This window comes from Osmerus mordax, chromosome 20 (genome assembly GCF_038355195.1).
Source record: "Osmerus mordax isolate fOsmMor3 chromosome 20, fOsmMor3.pri, whole genome shotgun sequence".
NCBI classification, from domain to species: domain Eukaryota; kingdom Metazoa; phylum Chordata; class Actinopteri; order Osmeriformes; family Osmeridae; genus Osmerus; species Osmerus mordax.
In genome coordinates, this window is record NC_090069.1 from 5180853 (window position 1) to 5206787 (window position 25935).

Sequence of the window (25935 nt, forward strand, 5' to 3'; positions counted from 1 at the left end):
GATAAACTAGCAGGACAGACAGGCAGACAGACAGACAGACAGACAGACAGACAGACTGACAGGCTAGCCAAACAGGCAGACAGACATACAGACCGACCAGGAGGCAGACTGGCCAGGAGGCAGACAGGTACTGGACAGAGGCAGACAGATAATACAGCAGGCAAGATAGAGGAAGCGAAAGGAACAGATAAAGATATAGAGCTAGGGAGCGAGATTGAACTAGGAAGGGGGGGTTGGGGGAGGGGGGGGGCAGTTGGGGGGTTGGGGGCTGCAGGGTGTACTGGTATCATCAGTATTCCTCAGGCGACATCGCCGCTGTGCGTTAATTTTGATTATGAGTCGCTGATGGCTGCCGTTTTGCCTGTGTGCCCACCAGCCCTGTATCCAGGATCAGGCCGCTCGGTAATGCAAGGAGCTTCTCAGGCAGGTGTCTCGGGCTGCTTTTCATATAGATGGATGTGGAACTGCCTCACGGATGCCATCGCAAAAGAGGTGCTGCACCGTGAATTATTCATAAAACGAGCCGTTTTGGGGGGGGGGGGGGGGGGGGACGAAACAATGGGAGCGTCCTTCTGACACTGTCACTGTCGCGGAACCCTCCGTGGGTTCTCGGTGCTAACAGACGATTGGCCACAGCGGTGGACGGATGCTCAGAACCGCTCCCCCTCTCCCCCCTAACAGTCGTTACAGAGTAGTTACCGATTTGCATCCTCTTTTGCCTTTGTAGCACAGCTAGGTCTGTCTGGTTTTGGCTTCGGACCGGAGAGCCTTGTTCACAGGCCTGACTGCCTCCCCGCGGTGCCCCTTGGCTAGGTCCGAATGTTGCGTCAATGAGGCTTCGCTAACGTCCTTTCCGAATGCTGAGTCATCTCTCTGTAAATGTGCGAGGCAGTGGCATTTCGAAAGTGGGACAGTGGTTGCTTCATTCCCAGCTGCCGCCCTATTATAGCCCGCTGAGCGAGCGTAGCCCCCGGAAACTGGTATTTTAGCATTCCCAGCCAGGGAATCCTGACTCGGATGAATTATTGACACCTGCGTTAATTTGTTCTGTCATCCATGGCTGCCTCAATGAACAAGTGTTGATTCTGCCCCCCCCCCCCCCCCCCCCCCCGCTTCCACAGGTCACACTGCCCCCCAACCCCCCACCACCACCCTGCACCCCCACGCATACACGACGCACAAACACACCCAGAAAACACACAGTACACCCACACACACACACACAAACACACACACATGCACTGCCTGCCAGCAGTACATGTAAATATATCAGTAGCAACAGGGGTGATTGGCAGTCATGGTTCAGTGTCTCCCTATTTTCTCCTTGGCTGATGCAGGAAGAATGGCAGAAGAAAAAGGGAAGGTGGGGGGAGAGAGAGCGAGCCCTTGCCATAGGTCAGACGTGACAGATCTGTATTCTATGGTGAAGTTCTGACCTTACTTGGACCCTACTCCCCCTCCCCCCCCCCCCCAGACGAACACAGCCAAACCATTCCCCTGACGCTCCCCCACTCCCCACTCCCCTATGCCCCACTCCTTACGCCCGGTGTAAGTTCCGACTTTGACTAAACTGGGGGGGGGGGGGATCTGGGTCTGTTGCCGTGGCAACACAGATCTCTCCACGCTCTGCTCTGTTATTCATGAGTTAGTCTTGTTGGATTGCTGTGAGGTCGGGTTGGGAGTATTGTGGGGGTGGGGGGTGTGGGGGGGTGGGAGTGTCTTTAAAGAGGCGTGTGGCCTCCCAGTTTAGGTGAGAGGAAGAAAAGCTTGTGAGGTGTTGTGCCGCGCTTTGGTTCCCTGCTCCAGTTTGGCGTTCCCCTGGGCGACTCCGTGGCGCGGCTCGGCGTCGCGGTTTCGAGCGCCTTCATTGCGTCTGATTACGGCTGTGAAAGGTTAAGCAAGAGTTAGGCTGCCTCCCAGGCATAGGTGCCCACCGACGGTGATCACTACATCACCGTTAGATTAATGCTAATCACATTTATATTAAATTCTCACATGTAGCCTTTTTTAATCCAGTCTGATGATTTGGTGAGAAACCGCAGTAGGAAAATTATGTTTTCCCCCCGAGCTGTATGTTACAAAAACGATTGTAGGAGAACGTCCTGCCGTATTGCCTTATTAAAAAGAACTCCTCTCTTTTTTTGACAGCTCATAGATGATAATATTCTTTCTTTTAGGATTAATGAGGATTGTGACCTGGTTGGTATGCTGTCCAAATGGAAACTTTAGATGTTGGAACCACAACTAGACTTGATTTTGTCTCCATGTACTTTTAGCCATCTCACTTCCTTGGCGTGAGGGCCAATGAAGTGCTCAGCTAATTGCGCTCACCCTAACAGTCCCCTAAACAAGCATTGGATGTACAGTTGCTGAATGCTATCATTGACACCCAGTGAAAATCCCTCCCTGCTTTTTCCTGGAGACTCAACCCGGGGCATCACTGTGGTAGAGCGGATATGTGGGAGACTGTTCGGCGGAGGGAAGATTTGGGCGTACCAGAGGTCCCTTTTGTGAGGAGATGTGAGGCGTAACTGGTGTCAAGAACATGGCTCACTAAAGCGTTCGTTCTTTGGGGTTTCCGCTCCACTACTCCTTGGTTAGCACCATCACCCAATCAGCTTACATTCACGCTTGGGTGAACACATTATTGTTATTGTGTAAATGAGACCGGATTTTCCTCCACTGGCTGGAAATAGGAAGAGAGGGGACGTGGGCTCACATGACAATGGAAGATGTGTTGCATGTTGATTTGAAGATTAACGTCAGGTTCCCTTCTAAAGAACAAGCGTATCTAGTCCTATCTTCACCCGCAAGCTTATGGTTTTCTTGACATGCAAGGCAAGTTATCTAGCACATTTGGCGTAATGGTGTGAGAAAGGAGCGAGAAATGAACATAATGTCTCCAATTTCAGACATTTTATTTGAAATATGTGCTAAGGTGGAGATGTTCGAAAAATAATGGGCTAAACTAACTGGAACCTTACCTAATGGTGCTTTGGTGTTTATGAGTAGTGCAGTGATTGTATAGAGCTGCTTTCATCTAATTTTATTCAATTTCTTTTCTCTTCAATCATGATATTTATATCCCAGAGAGAGAAACCGGGGGAGAGAGAGAGAGAGAGAATGAGGGCGAGAGACATAGAAAAAGGAGGCAAAAGGACTGAGATGGAAACTTAAAACATATAAACATAGCAAGAGTGGGAGAGAAATGGAGAAATAACCAAACAGAGGGTCGAGAGAGAGAGAGAGAGAGAGAGAGAGAGAGAGAGAGAGAGAGAGAGAGAGAGAGAGAGAGAGAGAGAGAGAGAGAGAGAGAGAGAGAGAGAAGAAAGACAGGAAAGACAGAAAGACAGAAAGAGAAGAAAGAAAGAAAGAAAGAAGAAAGAAGAAAAGCAAAGGATAGAAGATGTGTGAGGGAGGGTGAGGGTGAGAAAGGGAGAAAGAGAGGGCTTCTCTCTGGTCATGGTCAAGGTGTGAGCGGTGTGTGTGCCGCTGCGATGATTGATCGGACCGCTCTGGGATCTGCCACTCACACAACGAGGGGATAAACCCCCGCCGTGAAAATTCTCATCATCCCGGTGGACACGGCTAAAGCACAGAGAGCTCAACAATATGGAGCTCTCTCTCTCGTCTCCGTCGTCAAGGCAAGACGTGGAACTTTCCCCGCAGTTACTACAAACACTGCCGTACAGTGTATTAGCCACGCTTATACACTCACATTTCATGGATTTCACACTCTGAAGACAGTGTACCATTGGTGATAATAGCTTGCATGTATGTCTGTTCGATATTGTTAGAGTATGCACTGATCTGCCAGTGTACTTACAATAGGGAGTTTGAATTAGGGGAATGCATGTATTCTACAGATTTCTTGGCTTATGTACAATGCTATTGTTGGAGGGCTAGCAGGAGAGTTTGGCCAGAAATAGACCTATAGACAAAGACAGACCATCGACTCTCAGCTCCAATTCCTGCAGTTGTCTTGGCCAGATTGATTGAGCTCCATCTTAATGACCTTCTCTCCCCGTTCTCTTTTTTCCTATTCCATTAAAAGCATATTTGTCGCGGGCTTGATAATAGACTATGACAAACTCTGCGCGGCTCCTCGCCTCTGGCCATGGTGGGTGGGGGGGGGAGCGAGACAAGACGAAAGGAAAATATTTCTCCCCCGTCTTCCATTTTCACTCTGTTTTTTTTCGCGACGTCCTGCTGTATCGATTCACGGCGGAGGAGGGGGCATCCGCGAAGCTGACAGGTTTCCCCTAGCCCAGCTTCAGAAATTGATCCCGTCTGTGATAGAACACCTCACTATCGAGCCCTTTATCATCCACTGAACAGGGACAATTATGTCAATGCTTGAATGGGGGGAAATTGGAGAGAAAATAAGCGTGGGGGCCTAAAAATGGGGCATCGAAACGCACCTTTTGAGTGATGTGAAAGAACTCTGTTTTGAATGTCCCTTCATTTAGTCTTCTCAAACCTATTCCATGGATTCTAATTACACAGTTCATTTGAACACATAATCTACGTTTTTAGTCTGGTGTCTTCCATTGCTTTGAGAACACAGTATTATTATTTGGAACCCTAATGCTGATAGATTTGTATTGAATTTGCTATTTCAGGATCTCAGTCAACACGAGCAATATCCCGACGTGTCAGATTTTATCAGCAGCAGCATTAGAGCTCAGATTGGGTCAGAAGGGACTCGTTTGTTTGTTTTGATGCAAAACAATTCATGTCAAACATCTGTTCTGAATACAAGTATGAACCGCATCGGGTGGGACTTAACTGAGAATTTTCTACAGAATAGATTAAACCATAATCTCTTTTTATAGATTGTAATCCCTCATATGAGTTTGCAACTTTTGGGTTCAACTTCTATCTGTCCTCCGTGTAGTAAAAAGCCTGCACGTACCGTTTTCATGCTGGCATCGTTCGAAGTGTATTTTTGGTGACCTTTTTCAGATCCAGATCACTGCAACATTTAAAGCCCTATCATTAACTCCAAATGTCTCAAATTATATCATTTAGTCAACCCGTCATTATTTCCCTAGGATGTGAAAATCCGAAGCTAGATTCTGAAAAAGGCTTGGCTTACATTGTTGGGTGACAACTTTGGATTCTGAATACAAGACCAGGTTCATATTTGTTTTCCTAAGGGAGTGTTCCTTTTGCTTGAGTGAAGTAGGGGTCCTGGGACTTTTCCCTATGAAAGAATCTCCCCACACATCTTAAAGAAATTACTACTTAAACTAACGTGATGGTCTTTGAAGTATCACAAACCTTCCAAGCTAAAAATGGCTCTTTCATGTGCATCTGTCAATTTTCCAAACCACACGTTTGTGGGGGTTTGAGCAGGAAACAGATGTCCTGATGTAGACTTAGTCAGCGGCAATAAGCCTGCCACATGCTTGTCGGCCCCCCCCCCCCCCCCCCCAAAAAAGTTATATTGCTCACACAGTTCAGGGAAATGTTTACCTGGGCCTGCGCTTGTATGCTGTGCTTCACATAAACAACCTAATTGTACCCTCTCAGTGCCTACACGTGGGATTCATTAAGATGTAAGACTAAGAGAGAGAGAGAGAGAGAGAGAGAGAGAGAGAGAGAGAGAGAGAGAGAGAGAGAGAGAGAGAGAGAGAGAGAGAGAGAGAGGACAATAGATCACTAGATTGGTACTGTATGTGGAACCGAGTTTACAGCACACCCTTCAAATGAGCCCTGAAATTGGGTGGAAAAAACCCTCCGGCTGGAATGACAGGGGCAGTCTGGGTATTTGACACACAAGGACAAACAGAGTCTGGTACTATGGCCTGCAAGGGAGATGGCATAGAACGTCTAAAGTAGACCGCTCAAAAACACCACTTTCTCAACTGTTATCTTTCTCCAATAACCTTGTGTGTGTGTGTGTGAGAGTGAATGAGTCAATGCATGTGTCTGTACGTTTTCCATGTGTGAGAGAGAGAGAGAGAGAGAGAGAGAGAGAGAGAGAGAGAGAGAGAGAGAGAGAGAGAGAGAGAGAGAGAGAGAGAGAGAGAGAGAGAGAGAGAGAGAGAGAGAGAGAGAGAGAAGAAGAACAAGGGAGCTATGTATCTTTGGGGTGTAAATATTTTGTGAAGGTTTGGTTGCGATCGTCCGTTACCATGTCCTTGCCAGACACGAGGGTGTGAAGGTAACAGCCTCCACTCCGATCACTGACCCAAGATCCGCTCCCGTCTCCGTCGGCGACCGAATCCCCCATGATGAAACCATTAAGGGGGCTTTCTCCCCCCCCCCCCCCCCCCGTTGATTAGCTACATTTTGGGTTAGCCACGGCTAATGAGGCGCCGCCTGCTCCCATTACACAGGGGCGGGGAAAACGACGTATAATAGCAGTCAAATGGAGCTCTCTCTACCCTCTTTTCTGGAAGGCTCCAGATGTGTGTGTGTGTGTATGCGAGGGGGCGGTCGGGCCGACAGGGTCCCAGGCATCTGGACTACGGCTCTCTCTCTCTCTCGTCAGGAAACCAATTGCATGAGTGTTTGAGTGCGGTGTGAAGGTGAAAGTTATTTAACTAACCTTTTAGTGTCCTGGTGGATGTATGAATTGTGTGTGGGGGGAGGTGGTAAGCTGGACATTGTATTCCGCTACACTGGCACTTTCAGCTAGCAATCGTTCTAGAAATATTGTCACAAGGAAAGCCAGCAACCTGCATGCAAGCACATGGCCAGACATGGTCAGGCACCAAGGGTTTTTACAAGGTGGAAGAGTGAGTGTGTGTGTGTGTGCGTGTGTGCGTGCGTGTGTGTGTGTGCGTGTGTGTGAGTGTGTGTGTGTGTGTGCATGTGCGTGTTCATTGGATGCATGGAGGAGAGAGCATGAGGTATTTCGCTTCTGGACGTCATTTGGGTCTAATGGTGCCTTTAACTACAACACCACTATTTGCTTTGAAACACTTATCTATCTCAAGCATAGGCCTGGTGCAGGTAACAGGAGATTGAACCAAACCCGTTAGATATCCAACGAAAGCCAGCTTATACCAGCTACAGCACCAATGGCAAGCTGAAATACAGATGTGACAAATGGACAAAATGTATGAAAAAACCTGTACCAAATTGTATGTGGCCTGCTTTTGTGTTGACTAACAGTTTAGAATGACCCATTCAAATGGTGTTTTGAATTGGGAAACAAGGACGCAACGCAAGACAACCAGAGGGAAGTAGCTAGATGCCTGCCTCGTAGAAACTGCCTGACAACGGACATGTTTGAATTCTATTCCTGAAGTCCTTGCAGGTAACAAGCTGGGAAAGGAAGATATTGTCACCGTACTTGGTCCTTGTCTGTTCAGAGTTCAGATCTCGCATGCTCGAAGTGTTCAAAACGATCACTGTTTTGTTATCACGTAGCCTTTGCAGTCCTTTCATACCGAAATCTCCGGGCAAAGAAGATGCTTCTTCTTGTCAATCCTGCTTGGTAATAGTGCCCCTCGACTAACAGTAAGAAGTGTTGGGGTCAGAGGAGCAGTTTAGAGCAGGATTGACCAGTCGAGGGAAAGAATTCCAAGCACACAGAGACCATGGCAGCTTCCTCGTGACCTCTCCGACAGCTTGGACAAATTGGATTTTTCTCACCAAAGTGTCAACGGTTAAAACGTCCTGGGAAAATAGATGGGACAGGCTATGCCAGGTTAAAACCTCCTCGATTTATATATCGATATAAATATAGACATATACGGAACCATTAGAAGATACGTTTCAGAGTCTCTTTATATTTTTCGGTGAAATCTGTTGATGTTGGGTTACCTGCGGTATCAATGCACCGGTGGGGGGGTCTTTGGTGAGTTTAACACGATGAATCTGCACATGACACCTATCCCCCAGTGGTCACAGTGTGATGGGCTGAGGGACTGATGTCAGGCAGGGCTGTTTCTGCCTCGTTGCATCATCCCAGGTGTGAAAAAACCTATCAGGTCATCTCCGGACCCCCATCCTTCCCAGAGGCCTTCACAGACTAGCGCGTACGGCACAGGACGCCTCCAATATCCAGCCTCCCTGTGCTATCATTCAGCAAGTGTGCCCAGGCGTGCAAAGGTGCAAAAGCACGTAATTGGCTGTCGTTTCCGCGTTGGAAGGTGTTTGGTGTACTGCATACATACAACCAGCATCCAAGGATGTCTTCTTGTGACCAGGATTTCATTTAGCTTCCATCTACTGCATTTGGCCCATTAACCGATTCCAGTAATGCTTTTGATCCAGAACATTACTGTGGCCGCTTTCATGTAATGATCCCACCTCTCAAAGAAATGCCCAGGGCATACCCTACAGGCCATCCATACATTAAAGTCACCCACATACTGTCCATATCGTCATCTCACTGCCCCTCTGTGAATATCTCCCTTGCCCCCACACACGACATGACAATTCTACTGCTGCAATAACCTTTGATTGAGAAAAAGAAAAATAATGTGTCACGTTCTTGTCTGTGATCTTCTTTATCACTCTTCTTCTTTCTTCCTGGTCTTTTTGTTTCCTTATCTTCTCATTCCATTGGTCATGCTCCTCTTGTTTTTGTTCGACCCTCCCCCCCGTTCTCCCTCCCTCCCCGTCCCTCCTTTTCCCTCCCTCCCCCCTTCTCCCCTCCCTCCCTCCCCCCCTCCCCCCCTTCTTCCCTCCCTCCCTCCCCCCCTCCCCCCCTTCTTCCCGCCCTCCCTCCGTCCCTCCCTCCCCCCCTTCTTCCCTCCCCCCCTCCCCCCTTCTTCCCTCCGTCCCTCCGTCCCTCCGTCCTTCTTCCCTCCCTCCCCCCCTCCCCCCCTCCCTCCCCTGCCTCCCTCCCCCCCCTGAATGACTAACTTAACAGAGGCCACCCCTACGACTGCCCCTCAGGCCCTAGCCCTGTGCCCCCCTACTTCCTTTGACTTACTCCTCTCCTCCCCCACCAGTTGTCCCCAGCTCAGGCGCCCTCCCCTCCGCTCCCCGTGACGTGGTCCCTGTCCTAGTGTCCAGCCGTTTTGTCCGCCTCAGCTGGAGCTACCCAGAGGAGACTCGCGGAACCATCCAGACCTACGGCGTCTACTATTCCCAAGAGGGCGTGGACAGGTGGGCTGCCCACACCGACATTCGAAAACTGGCGTAGCACTTCAAAGCTAGTCTGTGTCGGAGGTTTATGTGGTTATTTAGACTTCGTCAGCCATGGAGTCTAAAATGGTGCACGGCCGTTGTTCTTTTTGCCTCTTGAGACCCGTGGGTACAGGTGGCTGAATAAGCAGCACACCACTGTGGGAAGGGTGAACACATGAACAAATAGTTGACGCATCGCTGCCACTGGTAGTTTTTCCAGACGGAACCTTTTCAGACATCATTACCTCTTTTAAGGAGCTTTTAAGGCTCGTACTGATGAACCAATTCGGACCTCTTCAATCCATGTATAACACCCGCCTTTCTGTCATTCATTCTCAAACCAACCCTTTTAATGCCACAGCAAGAACATATAAATAGGGAGCCCATTTTGCTTTATGGGTGCATCCAGGATTACAGTGAAATCATTTACACAAAATGAACCCCAAACCTACCATTGCTCTACCCTCTAAACTGCACTATCGATGTGCATTGACACATGCCTTAAAACATGCTAGTATTCACAAAGGCAGTGTATGTGGAATCTTCAATATGGTACACACTGTGTTCGTTCTGGGAAACCCCAAATCTAACTCCCTCTAACGTTGGATTGCGTTGCGAAAGCGACAATCACTTAAATAAATTAGGTCTCTTCGATGAAAGTCCTTTCCTGGGCAAAGCCCCGCTTTAGCGGGCGATGGGAGGAGGAGATTCAATCCCACCGGGATTAGGACTCTTTCCTGTGAGGATTACAGGAAGGGATTACACCATGTTGTCTGGATCTGACTCTGTGTTCCACGGCGGCGCTCTAGGGAGAGGTCTGTCAACGTGTCTGAGCCGGAGAGTCTCCACATCACCGTCAGCAACCTGAGGCCCGAGGAGACGTACTCCTTCAGAGTGGTGGCCTACAACGAGAACGGCCCCGGAGAGAGCTCAGCGCCGCTCGAGCTCACCACAGAGGCTGACTGTGAGTACTGTCTGGACCCCCACCAGCCGCCGTCTAGCCCTCAGACATTCCGAACAATGCCCAGCACATCCCAAACTGTACTGACTCCGATCACACCCCTGGGACACAGCTTTCAGATGTCTGGAGCTTGTTCTCAGGCCTGTCACACTCAACAGACGGGGCGATCGAATAGACCCTCGGCGATGAATCTATGCACTCATTTCTTCTCTTCCACTTCTTGGGTGCGTATGGCTGTGTGTGTGTGTGTGTGTGTGTGCAGTGCAGGTCCCGGGGCCTGTAGAGAACTTCCAAGGGGAGGTCATCTCACCCAGCACCATACAAACCTCCTGGGACCCCCCTACCCATGCCAATGGCCCCATCCTGGGCTACAGGCTGCTGTGGACTGAGACCCCCTCCGGGAAGGAGCAGGTCAGTGATTCCACCACCCGCACCCCCACCCCACTGCTAACAGATCTATACCATGAAAAGTCTTGCAAGCAAGAGACAAAAGGCAGATTATATGTATCTTTATTCTTTTGTACGTTTTGTTTTTAACCTGTTGATTTGATTGGTCTGTCACAGACCAGTTGTTGACTAAAGAAATACCTTGGTTCAACTGGTGCATATTCTGTCAGTATCTTTCAACTGCCTGTTAGTTTCTACGAGTAATGAAAATCGAAACACTATTTCATATCGAATCACAATTTCATATCAAATCCCATTAAATAGCTGGATATGCTGTCGTTGTCGTCTGTTTTCTGAATAAGATGCACTGTCTCCATAACTTTTTTGTCTTCTTTACAGCTCTACAGTATAGCTCAAGTTTAAGATTTTATCTACGTTTTAAACATTTACAGCTTTGGTTTGCTTCAGTTAGACTCGCAGAGCTCATGGAGCTCTGTGTCTTCAGTTCTACAGCACTGACGACAGTACATTCATCTGCTTTTGACACATTCATTTATATTCCCTCTCTTCTCTCTTGATTATGCAACCAGCTTATGAAAGGAAAACAGACCAACTGGAGAACTTAAAAATAGCATATGGAATCAACCATATCGCCATAAAATAGCATATGTCATCAAAAAGTAACTAGGGGTATCAATTAAAATGCTTTTTAATTCACTTTTCTTTTCGTTGCTTTTTGACTTTAAATAGGCCACGTCGAATTGAAGATAGTTATTACCATATTCTTATTGGCTACTGTATTTCACATCATTGATCCAATAACAGTCTTGGTCTGAAGGCAAGCCTGTTCACCCTCTCCCACGCTCACAACCAGCCCTGCCTCTTCACCGCCTTGGAAATAAGGCATGTGGGATCAAATATGCTGGATATATTTAACCTAAGCCTATTGGTTGGCCCCTGCTGAAGCTCACATCAGTGCAATTATGAAACAAGCAATATGTCTTGAGGTAGTGACAGACAAGGACAAACAAAACAGGGAGTCAGGTGGCTGAGTGGTGAGGGAATCGGGCTAGTAATCCAAAGGTTGCCAGTTCGATTCCCGGTCATGCCAACTGACATTGTGTCCTTGGGCAAGGCACTTCATCCTACTTGCCTCGGGGGGAATGTCCCTGTACTTACTGTAAGTCGCTCTGGATAAGAGTGTCTGCTAAATGACTAAATGTAAAACACTGCCACCCACTAGTCTGTGATCAAAAGAAAGGTCGAAAATAACTATTTAATGATTAGGCTTTACTGCCGAAATCCAATGAGTCGTCATTTAGAACTAGTTCCATCAGCTTGACGTGTATACTTCATGAGGTCAGACGCCATGGGAACCAAATGATGTGTTTGTGACTGCGCTGCTCTGAATCATACTGTCTGCCCCTCAAGAGCTTGGAGGTAAACGGACAGAACTACAAAATGGAGGGACTCAACAAGTTCACAGAGTACACGGTCCGCGTCGTGGCTGTGAATCGCTACGGTCCCGGGGTCGCCACGGAGAACCTCAGAATCACCACGTTGTCTGATGGTAAGTCTGGGGAAGAAGCTCAGTTTCACATTGGCTAGCTGGGTCGCTGCAAAGGGTCAAAATAAGGATTTGTTTGCGGTTTATGACCAGTTCTTGTTGATCCATACAGAATACGTACAGGTACATGTCGAATTAGTGGTATGACTCTGGAAGGAACGGTTACAAATGATGCTAGAATTTGTTTCTACATTTTGGGGGGGGATTCAAAGGCTACTTTTTCTGTGTCCTTTCAAATGCAGTGATTGCTCTGGATAAACAGCCACCCTGTGAAGGAACTTAATCAAGGATTAATGACACAGTTTATTCTTCATTAATAAATGTCTCATTGCATTTGTTACACATGAGCCGTCACCAGTGTATGCTTATTTTCTCCCTAATCAATTTCTCGTGGTGTCACTCAACTCTGACAGCACACATGGCATAATGAAATGGTCTGATTACCTCTCTAGACCCCCCGCCCGTCTTCAAAATCTCGCTCTCTTTCCATCCAAATTCAATTAATCTCTGAGCCAATCCCCTGGGATCGAGGCAGCAGCAGCTCCCGTTCCGATTGGTTGCCCCCCTCCCCAGAACCTACCTTTGACGCTACGTCCCCCCTGCAGTAACCTCTCTCGGCCGCAGGAGGAGCTGCTCGGGGGCGGCGTCAGAAGCCCACAAGTGCGACGCTAATACGCTCGCTCTCTAATAAGCTAGCTCCTTGGTGTGTCTCACCTCAGCATGTCCCCCCCACGTTGCTGTCCCCCCCACGTTGCTGTTTGTGTCGCACGCGGTGGGGATTTCAGTGATGTCTCCGACTTGAATCACAGCCCGAGTACCTCTGTTCTCCACATAAACCAGTGTCACTCACAGGGGACGATCAGAGAGAAGATGATTCCCTTTGCTCGTAATCTATAAGAGGAAGCATCAGGCTCTGGTGGAGTCCCACGTACAGGGTCTATTTCTGTATCCAGTGGGGTGGGCCCGTCCTGATGACTGTCTCCCGCTAATGTTCCCACAGCTATTGATTTAGGGGTTAACCTCGGGATTATGTATGGCTGTAATTCTCACAGATTCAAATGAGCCGTTATCAAGGCACCCACAGCTTGGACACTCACAGTACAGCCACTGATGTTTGGTTATTGACTGTGATTCCGGATGTGTCAGAGGAGCAAAGCTGTAAATGTGTCATGTTTGCTTCCAAAAAGCTGTGTGAAGTGGGAGGAGGCTGCATGTGTTCAGTAGGAAGTATCGCTGTGATCTTTCTAAGTGAGCTTCCCCTCGCCGCTCTCCTGGACTGACAGGAGGACAGGGTGTGCTCAGGATGTCACTGTGATGCGTTTGGCACACATCTCTGCCTGCCTTCATTTCTTCCCACAAGTCTCTCTGATAAGCTGTCTAAATACACCCGCCTATGACTAGATGTTAGGCAAGGAAAGGGGCATACATGACACCCCCTATATGGAATCTGTAGCGTCGACATTCATTCGAATTCAACTAGCATCCTGCCGTTTTTATAGGCACATAGTGCCTTCTGGTCCAGCGCGCTACTTTCAGTTTGTTACTCATGTGTCACCACGGTCTGCTCCTCTCCTCTATTCCCGTCTCCCCTCCCTATCTCCTTGGCCTCTTCCCCCTCTTCTCTCTTCGAGTCCTCCCCTCGTACTTCTCTCGTGTGTTGTCAGTGCTCTCTTCTCACAAGGTGCCAAGACCAGCCTGGGGGGGGGGGGGGGGTTACTCCTCCTCACAGCCCCTAAGACTTACTTATCCGCCATACTGTCTCATCGCATTACTTTCAGTGAGGCTAAGAGGCCGCGGGAATTTATTGTCTGTCAGCTTCCATTAGCGGTGGCTTGCCGAACGTTTCAAATGAGCCGCAAGAGCGGCCTTTTCCATTTCCCTGCTTAATTAAGGCCCCTTGTGCTGGCTAATGAAATTGTGGGCCTCCGCGACTTTCCTCTTTTACTGCTGGCTTCTCCGAGGTAATTAATGACCTTTTCCCCTCCCACACGCCAGTCCACCAGACTGAGCCACACCGCCAGCACCCTCAGTCCGACGGGAAACCCACCATGTCGACAGTACCCCCACCGCCACCTGTGGACGTTCAACACGGCCACAACCGGAATCGAATTAGACAAGTCGTTTAATCTCCTTGACATCATTGCTGCAGCCCGCCCTTTTTTTTTCTCCGCGGCAAATAAAATGGGCGAATTGCTGGATTTTTTCGATTCAACCGTTGGGAAGTCCAGACAGGAATTCGCAGGCGCGGTTGCCGGGAGTGCGCGGATACGTCTTGATGTTGGAAAGGTTACCTTGGCGATCTGTCAGTGAGAGGCTTCATGTGAAGGGGTCATTTGCATAGACCTGCGTGACGAAGCAGTTGAGGTGCCCTTGTCACTGATGAAGATGAAGAGGACAAAGAGGCTCTTTTCTTGTCACAACCTCGTTTATTCTCTCAGTAATGTCACAAACCCAGCACGTCACATGACTTCACCCCCCCCCCACCCCACCTGATAACTTTAACCCAATTACCTTTTGTTCTCCTGACTGGGAGTAAATGTATGACAGTTGATCTTCCTAAAGTCTATCTCCAGAAATGTAATTTGACGATAGATTTTTCAGCGGCTGACAGTGTGTTAATCGAGTTAATCGGCCTTCATCTGTGTCTCAGTTAGCTCGCAGACCTACTGCAAGCCAGATTGATCGGGTCGCTGTAGTAAGAGGTGGTTCAAAATGTAACCTCGTTTCGTGAATTGCCGATCTGTCGGTGTGGGCCATGCTAATCCGATGTACCGCTCGTGTTTGATTTTGTTTCCTCTTCTGTGTTTCCCTCCGCAGTGCCCAGCGCCCCTCCTCAGAATATCTCCGTGGAAGTGGTCCTCTCAAGAGTAAGTACAGTTACGGCAAATCAATTGTTTCATGTGGAAGACAGAGAGCGCTGTCATTCGGGTCCAGCAGACGCTCCAATGTGGACGCCCCGGGGGGGTTAAACATGGAGTCCTTTGCTCCGTTCCCTCCAACCCCCCATGAAAAATAACCGCTCCAAAGTCGTGTAAGTGGAATGAGACTCTTCACCTCACCAGACGAGGCCATGAACGCCTGATTGAACACGTTCCGAAACATCCCGCTGATCTGCCCACCGTGTGTTTACGCCAGAGCCGGTCGGCTGAGAGGCGGCGGTTCAGTGCAGGTCAGTGGCGCTGGTTCAGCAGTGCTCTCGGAAAAGCCGCCTGTGGTGAAGGTCCACCCTTTGGGGAATCCTCTTGAGCGTGGCTTGTTTGGCCCAGTTCTTCTTCCCGCTCTTTGAAGCTGACACATGCCGGCAGGGGCATGGACGAAGGATGTGGACACGAGACATTCCCGACTTGTACATATTTTTTACATATTTTTCAGGTAGTCTGATCTTTTATTAACCTGGGCGGTGGTTGAAGTTTGGCCCAGGGCTACGTTAGTTCAGGATGGTGTGTGTTTGTGTGTCGTTTTGTGTGTGTGTGTGAGTGTGTGTGTGCGTGAGTGCATGTGGGTGTACACTGTCTATTGCAATGACAAGGAAACTCTGCAAAGGATTCTGAACCCATCACAATGACAGCATTGGCAGGAAGTCACCATCCTAAAGACACGTCACTCTTCGGGATGTGCGTGGAGATATTAATCCGAGGGAAAGGGCACCTGTGCCTGACCATGTCTATCTCGAAACATGAGCAATTGGAAGGGATCAAGTAATGATGGTAGTGTGTCCATAGATGTGTTGGTAAAATGGTCTCTCGGACAGGATTGTCTTCTTAGAAGATGAAGCCCCTCGGATATGGCGAGGTTGTGCCCTCTCGACGGATGACCCCGTAATAGGATGACGGTTGAATCCATCTTAACACCTTGTGTGTGTGCAAAAAAGAAGGGATTAAACCAGATTATCTCTTCATTCTTTTGAGCATCCTCAAATCTGGTCACATTGTAGACCACCAATCTCCCTGATGTTACACAGACGATCGACCACACCAACAGAACATTTTGTGAGAGATTAAAAGGGATGTCTTTAAATAGAAAGTAATTTTTAAGAAGGTTTTTTGGTCAGCCAGAATTAAGAGGTCCTAAAGAGATTACACTTGTAATGTGTGTTCAATTATCTCCAGGGTAAGGTTGGAGAGTCAGGATTTATATGGGGCCTGACTGAGGCATATGAACCTATTATGGGATGTCCTGCAGTGATGGATTGGACTGAGAAGCCCAGACAAGTTGCTCTTAACTTGCCTACTTCCTCTTTGTAGAAGCTCTATCTCTGGTTTCCCTCTATTGCAGCAGCAATACGCCTTCTAAGAAAAAGATGGAGCAGCTAAAAAGTAGCTTTAGATTAGTTTTTTTCCCCCCGTTCAGAAATGGAAAGTTATAATTTCTCCTTAAAGGAGTGGAGGGGAGTGTCGGCAGACCGGTAGGCAATGCGGTGCACTTCACTAGGTTAACCTATTTCCATTCCTTAAGAGGCTGTTGTACAGGACGGACCCTGGAATAAGATGTATGTCTTCTCTAAAACTTAATTTAAGGGGGCTCGTGGATAGGCAAGATGGATGAGGACAGGGGCAGCCATTGCTCTGCCGTGTGCTTTGCTCTGGAGCAACTTACAGTATACTTGGAATGTGACTGCTCTCTCTCTTTCTCTCTCGCTCTCTCGCTCTCTCTCTCTTTCTGTCTCTTTGTTTCTCTTTTTTTCGCTCTCCTTGGCTCATGGGAACTTGCGTCTGTATTTAAAACACGGAATTACCAGAATTAGAGTAATTTTGTTTTACCAGTAATATGATGATGTATGGCTTGAGGTTTAAGTCCAGGATTGAAAGTTTAGAAACAATGTGAGTGTAGCAAGTCATTGTTGTGGAGAAATAAATATCAACTTAACATTTGGCCTCTCCATTAGTTAGTACAATATCCTTATTCCTTATTCTTGTTCCGAATAATATACACAGTTGGTATTTGGATATGCAAATGCCAACACTGCAGGAGACTAATTCTGATTGTCTTGCATATCTAGTTATTACATACATGCAGCCATTATTTTAACCTCAGTGCTTGCCTCAGTAATGCATTGGTTGCTGTGATATTGCTTTAAAATTGTTTTTGTGCTGATACATATGTTACTGTAGTTTTACTATGGGGAGCAAAAAATATGAACATGGTGGCATTGTTTTATACATGTGTTCTTATATATACAGTATGTATATAATACTACATATTACTGTATCTTAATACTAATAATTCACCATAGTTGGAGGTCAAATACATTCCGAAGGAAAGATGGATATAATTGTAATGAGCACCAAGTGTTCCACCAACACGTGCATTGCACACACACACACGCACACACACACACACATCCTGCAGCAGCCTGGCAGAACAGGTGATGCATGTGGGATTTAGAAACAAACACACGCTAGCTGTTCAGTATGTGATTGCTTAGCACACCCAGAGGACACAGGCAAACAATCTTCAGATTGGTTTTCGTTTTTTTTTTTGATTCACCCCCCCCCCCCCCCCCCCCCTCTCGTGGATCTGTTTACTCACCTGCATCTGTGTGTACGTGTGTGTGTCCATCGGTGTGTCTGTGTGCGAGACAGCGTGCGTGTGTACATGTCATGTTTGCGCACGCGTGGCATTGCAATGTAGGAGAGGAGGTCACGAGCCCATCTTTCTGTGTACGTTTGATTTCCGCGAGTGCCTGGCAGTGGAATCAAGGTGCTCCCTTCACTTTAAACCCGTTCCTCCACCACAACAGTCCTCCTCACTCCTCACTCCATCGCGTTCGTCTCTAGAGGACATTTTTCAGACAAGGACCATTTTTATTCAGGGGAAGTGAGCACTATCAGCCGACCGCTGAAAGGTCCTCATTACAGAGGCTTTTGCTGTTTATATGAGCTGGCAATCTATACACTACACTGATAGCGTGCATCGTAGGAATTGGTGTTTGCTGTCTGGAGCTTCGTAAATTAAACAAAGCTGCGCCTTTCTTCTTCAGTTAGAAAACGAGAGTTCCGGTTCATAAGTTAATATTGGTCCCTCCCATAGGGAACCTCAGGGGAGTTATATGGATGGTTGTTTTAGGCTTCTTGTTCTAAAACTGTTGACCACATCCCAAGTCTTTTCCTGGGGCGTATAGCCAAGGAATCACTGAGGAACCCACGCTGAAATGTGTTTTGGAAATACATTGGAAGTACACAAAAACACAAATGAAGGATGGCTATAGGCCGGCCGCAATGAGCAAGAGAAACATCAGCATTTTTCACTGGATAATTAGAATGTCGGTTTCGGCATCATTTCTCTCTGAGGATAGGAGGATGTCGTTAGTGTCTGATATGGCGGCTGTACCGACAGTGACTGATTGACTGCCGTACTCAGGCATATCAACTACCGAAGCATGCAGAGAGAGACTAAAGAGTGTGTCAGATAAACATCCTGTCCAATCAAAACACATATCACGTTAAAGACAAGTTGATGTACTACTTTATACCACGGAGGTGACACCCAGTACTGTACATTCATATTTAACATGACACTCTGATATCATTATTCATTTTTTCCCCCAATATGTAATAGCACAGTGGCAGGCATAACACATACTGTCCAGTAGTCCGTATGTACAGAACAGTAGACATTGTTACACAAACATCAACAGAACAAGACTATTGAATGAACAAGATGCCAGGATGAGCCCAGTAAAGTACTGGAGACCAAAATAGAACAGATGCATGTTCGCTGTTGTTGCTCTTTGTGATGTTTTATAAGGCTGAGAAGCAAGAACACACATATAAGGACTATTGACTTGATAATCAAAGGCTCCGTCCTGTAAAGTTAGCACAGAACAGAAGACGCGAGAGGAGAATGAGTGATTAAAGTGATGTAACATGGTCGTAGGGGTACGTGCCTATTCTTTTGCTAATAATAGAGGTGCATGAAAGCATGAAAAGAGTTGAGAAAGGGCATACATTTGCCAGGGTGACATTTATTAGCTTGAGAACGGGAGGAGTGTTCAATCCAGAACCTTCCTGACTTTGAATAGCTTACACGCCGGCGCTACTCCACACCGAGCCTGCTGGTCAAACAAAGACGCACCGAGAATGGATTGCGTCCCTAACTCTTATTGGCAAACAGTATTGCTTGTTGTTATTGAGCGGGCTCCACTTTGATTCCACCTCGCTAACTACGAGGTGCAGTGTGTTGTTCCCGATAGAAGTCAGGTGGAGTCGGTCTCCTTTTATCTGCACCCTTCGGGGGGTTCGTCGGTCAGCACTGTAACAAAGCGGGCCGTGCAGCTAAATACGTCCGCTCTCCGTATAAACAGAGGACCCGCGTCGACCTCACTAGGGGACACAAGGAGGTCCGGGGGGATCGGGGGGGCTGTGATTGTCCGTCTCAGGTTGTCTGGCGCGGCTGTCAAGACGGACAGCAGCAGGTGTGCGTCCGAGGTGTGAAGGCTCTCCACTCCCAGCCTTTCACACATCTGTCTGTGTCCGTTGTTTCGTTTTCAGCATTTAACCAGAGGCCCAAAGCTAGATTGTTTAAAACCTTAAACAAGATTTAGAACGGAACCCCAGGGCAATTACTGTAGGCCTCGCTGTCTTTGTTTTTGGGTTATGTAGATCCTTTTTTTCCACTCTACTTATGAATTATTCAGCATTCTTCGATTTGTGTTTGCACTTGGCACTTCCCAATGGTACAACCATATTTAATATCTAGTCTCTGGACTGTCAAGTTCTCCTTAGAGACAAGAGGAATGAAAGCCGCATTCATTTTTACATAAATAGAATTGCCAACTCTTTCTTAAATTGTGATCAGATCTCAGATGTTGTTTATTCATATTGCCTGTGCCAAAGCATCCCATTAAAGTATGATATAAACAACCGTTTAAATCTTAAATGGGGCCATGACTTCATGTAGCCCTGCCGCTTGCAAGGTCAACTGGATTTGAATACAAATACGTATTGGGATGGGATTTACTCCTCAGTACCTACCTGCACCGGTAAGATAAATAAAGTGTGAATACAAACAGCACTAAGGCTCAAATCAAATCAAACTGACAGCAAGGGGAAATAAATCACATACATTTGAGCAGGTCAGTTAAACCGACTGATTGTTAGAAAGTCGAATGCTGTCAAAAATTGAGACCCCCTGGAAATCTATGGGGAGCTACAATACGTAACAAACGTTCATATTCACATCTTTGGTTCATAGGGTCTATTTTGACTTTGTAGACGTTTTTATTCTAGTTTTGTAACTTCACAGTACAGTGCATAAGAAAATCAACTGAATGGAACGTCTGATCGCTACATGATTTTGAGTACTGCTGGGTTCTGCGTGTCCTTCTCTCAATTATGCTCGTCGTGCAGGCTTTACGCATCGGGTAGATTGCAGAGAGGCGTCTGATTCCAACGGCTTCTTGTGTTCTCACTCTGCACGACTGTGCCAGTATGGGACTGCCTTATATTGTACTCTGCAGATTCCTCCTGGCCTTAGAGGTATAATTTGGGGTATAATAACGACGCCAAAGGACTCTTAAGGCTTCCATCTTAATCGCCACCGTGCCACCCGTCCAAACTCTAGGGTGTCCCAGGGAGCTACGGCTCAGGATCCCTCCACCGGCAATCAAGCCTGTTGTAATCAATTAAGATTATGGGCAACACGGGGAACAGGTGTCAGTAAATGTTAATGAATTCGTCTGTATCCATTTGGGTGACACCAGTAGAATATTTAACACGGGTTTAACCCAGCAGATGCCTGAATATGATGAGACGCAAACAGGAGGCGATCTGACGTGGCTCGCACGTTTACGGGATTGTACCACGGTAGCAAGAAAGTACACAGCGACAGTGTCGTGGGTTCAGGACCAGCGGGGGTCACATAGAGCGCTATGCATGCTATCGCTCTACCGTGTGATAGGCTAACACTTCCAGACGTGGCTGTGCAGACCGACAGAAAGACCGACAGGCTGCTTTTACCCGCGCCCACATCCAACCCGGCATGTCACGAGCGGAAATGGAACCTGGGTGATGGAGGAGGTGCAGATAAATCAGGTTGGACGCCACGCACTGGCAGCGGTGTCGCGTGCATTTTAATTGGTTTATTTGCATGTTAACAGGCTCCTCTCCCCTCTGCAGATGGCATGCCTAGCCCCCACGAGTCAGGCAGGCTGGCAGCTGGCATGAAGCAGGCCCTTTACTGAGTCGATGTGACAGTGGCTAAACGCGCGGTAGCATTCCTGCGTGTCTCGTTCCTTTACCGCCACCAGAGTCCATCACCGTCCTCGCTGCGTACGAGCCTCTCAAAGGTTAATTAATCAGAGCTGGTGTGTCTGGAGGCTAGGGAAGACCAGCGACAAGATGATAGGAGTGGGAAGCATTGTTTTGACACATGTGAAGATCCGCAGTTGTTGTTGTTTTATCCTTTTTAGTGACCTTTACACTGTGAAGAGAGCTGTGGTGCGCTGTGTTGATCTCAGATACAAATTAAAAAGACGGTTCTGCATCGGCAGGCCTGAGAGAAACCTTGTTAAATCAATTAGAGTTCCCCGAATCCATGAAATGCCATCATTCTGCATGATTAAAGACATCCATGTAAATTCTGCCTCTGAAATATGATTGAAATTTGAATTCATTTGTTTGTTTGTTTGCATTTGTATTTTTCCCGACCTGCTGCTGTAAAGTAATGTCAACTAGGTGGTCACAGGCAGTAGAGTGTTTCCAAAAATACATAGTTGCATAGCAATGAGAGTTTCCTGTATAACAGCAGGCCAATAAACAATGTACCTGTGAAATCTGTTTCTTTGTGGAGTTGGTAAAATGGGAAGTTAATTTTGAGCATAACACAGAGGCATGCCATTATGGAGCATCCATAATCCCTAATTGGTTTTTGTCAAGTTCAGACCTGTTCCTGGAGATAATGAAACGTTGTTACACTGTAATCTCTTTTCCAGTGTGTAATATAGTTTGGCAGGTTCGATAATCTGGTTGGGGGATCCAAAATTAAACTGAACTCGCCGAACAGAATCAAGCCGCATGCCTGTCTCAAACAATTGCCATTGTGTATCTCCACTCACAGCCCCTTTACACATTGTCTTATTAGAATCAAATCGCTATTGTTTTCCCTTTCCTATTCATATTCTGTATAAATAATTGGCTCTGACTGATGGTGTGTGTTGTGTGTGACAGAGTATTAAGGTAGGCTGGCAGCCACCACCACCCAACACCCAGAACGGCTTCATCACTGGATACAAGATCCGTCTACGGAAGACTGGTCGCCGTGGAGACCAGGAAGCCATCGAACCCAACAATTTCTGGTACCTGTTCACAGGTGAGGTGGCCCTCCCATGCTGGTTATCTCCCACAATCTCTGTCCTGGTTGGCTCGATTCCGTTTCGCAGCTGGCAAACCAAACATTTTCAGTCACCAGACGGAGAGAGGAAGAACCATGAATAATGCATTGTCTGTTCGATAATACAAGTGAATATGTCATCAGAAGCAAGGGATGTTGTGATGATTACAGGTTCACATTCTGAGCAACGAGACATTGCTTTGTTTACAATTGCATTCATTTTCAATTGAGCACACTGGCTCTCTAAACCATGTCGTTTCTTGAAACGATTCTGCTCGAAAGACAACGACTGTATGAGAACAATACTGTTTATTCTGTGGGACAGGTTAATTCTACAGACTATGTCTTTGCCCTTGAGGCTTTCCGGAGAAGGGTGGGCTTCCCAACCTAGATAGGTGTTCATTGTACTGCCAGAAGGTATTATTTCAATTTCATTGCTGAATTTGAAAGAATATGATATTCATTTTCATTATTTTTCAGTGATGACTATCTTGATCCCTCCCCAGTCTTAGGGGGATTCATTTCACACAGGCAGGCGTGTGTGTCGTACTAATCCTATCCGTACCTTTGGGAACGTCTAGGCTGGTTGTCGACAATAATAATGCCTTTGTCTTCAAATAGAACCTGGAAATATCTACTGTTATGATGAAATCCCCAAACTAACCTGTTAATATGGAGTTAAATATACAGCTTTATGTATCGCATACTGATATAGGAAAGACACATGGTAGACTGCACTGTATTCACCCTGTACTGTTGGTACTTTGGCCGTGGGACATATTCTGGCCAAGGGTTTATCATGGTGGTGTTTTTCAGTACAGCAACATCCCCAGACCTAACATCTGTTTATATTCTTCTTGTCAAAAAGCCTTTTGGCATCGCTTACACGTGTTCTGACCACGTCCTTGTCGCCTCAGGCCTGGAGAAAGGCAGCCAGTACAGCTTCCAGGTGGCAGCCATGACGACCAACGGCACGGGCACGGCCAGCGAGTGGTTCACCGCGGAGACGCCGGAGAACGACCTTGATGGTGAGAGAAAACACACTTCACATGTCCCCTTTCCCTCTGGCCTTCAAGCGCCCCAGTCCCTCCCGCATTCCCCAAAGCCTCCCATTTCAACACGACCATCCGTCTCTATGCGGCCTCTGAATGAGATGCTTAAATATTTATGGTGTGGAGAAACCAAAGGTATTTATATGCAGTTTTTACAGATTGGTGTATCATACTAATAAATGCTTCGCATCCTCTCTCTAGTCTCCCAGGGAAAGCAGTTTGATGTGGTTTGGTGCGTGTGTGCGCGCGGGCTTGCCTGTGTGTTCTTGTTGGTGTGTTCTTGTGTTTGTTAGAAAGAGTGGGAAAGAGAGGATGAGAGATTGAAAATCAAGGCTCAATGTGAATACTGTATGCACCAGCTGTTTGAGATGACTCCCAGCTTGCTAGTTCAGGGCGATGCTGTATTGGCATGCTGGCAGCCTGGTTGCTCTCTGAGCACATAATGGCTGGTTGTGACGGCACTTTGTGCCAGTTTAAAAGCATTTCATTTGGTTTCATATGAATTATACATGGCATGGCCATCCAGACCGAGATTTGGCAGGGAGGCAATTAGGAAGAAACGTTTCTAAAAGGTAGTACGTCAAGCCAACCGTCAAGATAAGAAAGAAATCCATCCAGCGTATGCATTTTGAAGACGGCACCGGACGCAATGCAATTCTAATGGATTATCACTCAATAGACTTTTGTGAACCCCTATTCCCAGAGGAGAGGGGAAAGAAGCCGCTCTTAGAAGCCATGAACTGTCACTTCTAATTAGAGGTCCTTTCTGGAAGGCCCGATGAAGCCCCCTTAGACATTGGTTCTGCCCAGTAAGCTGAAAGCCTCCCTCTTGTTTTCTGGTGGTTTCAGAGAGTCAAGTTCCCAACCAGCCCAGTTCCCTCCACGTGCGACCCCTCCCCAGCAGCATCATCATGAGCTGGACCCCGCCCCTCAACCCCAACATCCTGGTACGGGGCTACATCATTGGCTACGGTGTGGGCAGCCCCTACGCTGAGACTGTCAGGGTGGACAGCAAGCAGCGCTTCTACTCCATTGACAACCTGGGTGAGTTCTCGATCTCTCTCTCTCTCTTTCTCTCTCTCACTGCCCTTCCAGTGAACCTGCATGGCAGCTGGAAGAAAAGATACTGACAGAAAACAGCTCCCATGGAGTCCGTGTCTATAAATGTCAAGTTTGGAACCTGCTGCCTCCTTCTCACTGCGACAATGGGTAGTGGGCGGGCGTTAAAAAAAAAAAAATTTGGTGGTTTTCTGGTGTTAGTCATGGATGAACACTACACGTACTTAACCGTCTTTTTTTTTCCTTTGCTGTACAACACTAGGGGGTGAGATGTTTGGATAACGTTCTGTACAATTTTACAGACTGAGAGACTGTATAATTAGTAAAGGGCGCAATATAACATCCAGAGGCTTGAAAGGAGGCAAAGAAGACGAATACAATTCTTATAATGAATTAATAAAATGATCATGAACCACACTAACAAATTATATACCAGGCTACGTTCTTATTATTTTAGCATTGCTAATATCTTTTTCTATGGTTAGCAACTCCAATAATTTATGTTACACAAAGACTGGTTCTTAAAATATTTATTTGTGTTATGTTAATTCCGTAGCATTTTTTTAAGCATTTAATTATGATTCATTATTTAAAGGGATGTAATAAGAAAACACTTGAAGTGGAAATGTAATTTAAAAAAAGCATCAACAATTTGCATGAGAAAGGAGACAATAACAAATCTGAGGATTTTAATATGCAACGGAAGTCCCCTCCTAAATTCTATAATGGATACATAATGAGAAATGCAGCTGTTACTCACAACATGTATGTAAACACAATGCGTTATTTATGCTATCATTTATGCCCGTGTTTGTCATATCTCAGCAGAAGCCATGTATGTAACTAACTGACTGGTCAAACAATACGGTTTTCTGTCCACTATCCATGCAGCTATCGAGTCAGGCATAGTTTCCTTAGCAGGGTGCATTTAACAGGAAAGTGACAGAGATACTGTAGTACGATACTACTTTTTCAGTTTTCCAGAGAACATTGACATTCTTATCTCCGACGTGCTTATTCTGAAGGATTTATCCTGTTTCTACACCTGCTCTGACAAACCGACTGTGTCCCCATCAATATTTAAAATGGAATCTGAAGCCGGTTGCCATGGTTTCCGTATCGAAGGTCCTGTAGTTAAGGAGAGCCTTAAATCAAGAAGGTTCCTTCCGTTGTTCCGTGAGGGAATTTGATTTAGACCAACAGAAACCTCTGGAAGGTCCCGTCCATCAATACGCCAATCAATTTAGCTTAGTGTTATAGGAAGTTCCCCCTCTCTCTCTCTCTCTCTCTCTCTCTCTTTCTCTCTCTCTCTCTCTCTCTCTCTCTCTCAAGGCTGAGCATCCTCTGGGGCGCAATGCTTATTGACGAGGCTTAAGTAATAAGAGAGACAGTAGGATCCTCCATGGTGCTGTCAACCTACTGACCGTCTTACACATAGAAACACCTCAGTAGTACACGTAGGTATATTGTGTGCAATACACATAGGA

The 25935-nt window shown here is 46.9% G+C and overlaps 1 protein-coding gene across 1 annotated transcript in view; it reads left to right on the forward strand.

Moving 5' to 3' along the window:
* dcc (DCC netrin 1 receptor) overlaps positions 1-25935 on the forward strand; it is a 129304-nt gene that overhangs the window by 73466 nt on the left and 29903 nt on the right. The window contains exons 8-15 of the mRNA XM_067258201.1: positions 8916-9072; positions 9903-10057; positions 10317-10465; positions 11873-12011; positions 14826-14875; positions 22175-22316; positions 23255-23365; positions 24239-24433. Coding sequence (XP_067114302.1) covers positions 8916-9072; positions 9903-10057; positions 10317-10465; positions 11873-12011; positions 14826-14875; positions 22175-22316; positions 23255-23365; positions 24239-24433 — 1098 coding nt within the window. The remainder of the gene's footprint in view (positions 1-8915; positions 9073-9902; positions 10058-10316; positions 10466-11872; positions 12012-14825; positions 14876-22174; positions 22317-23254; positions 23366-24238; positions 24434-25935) is intronic.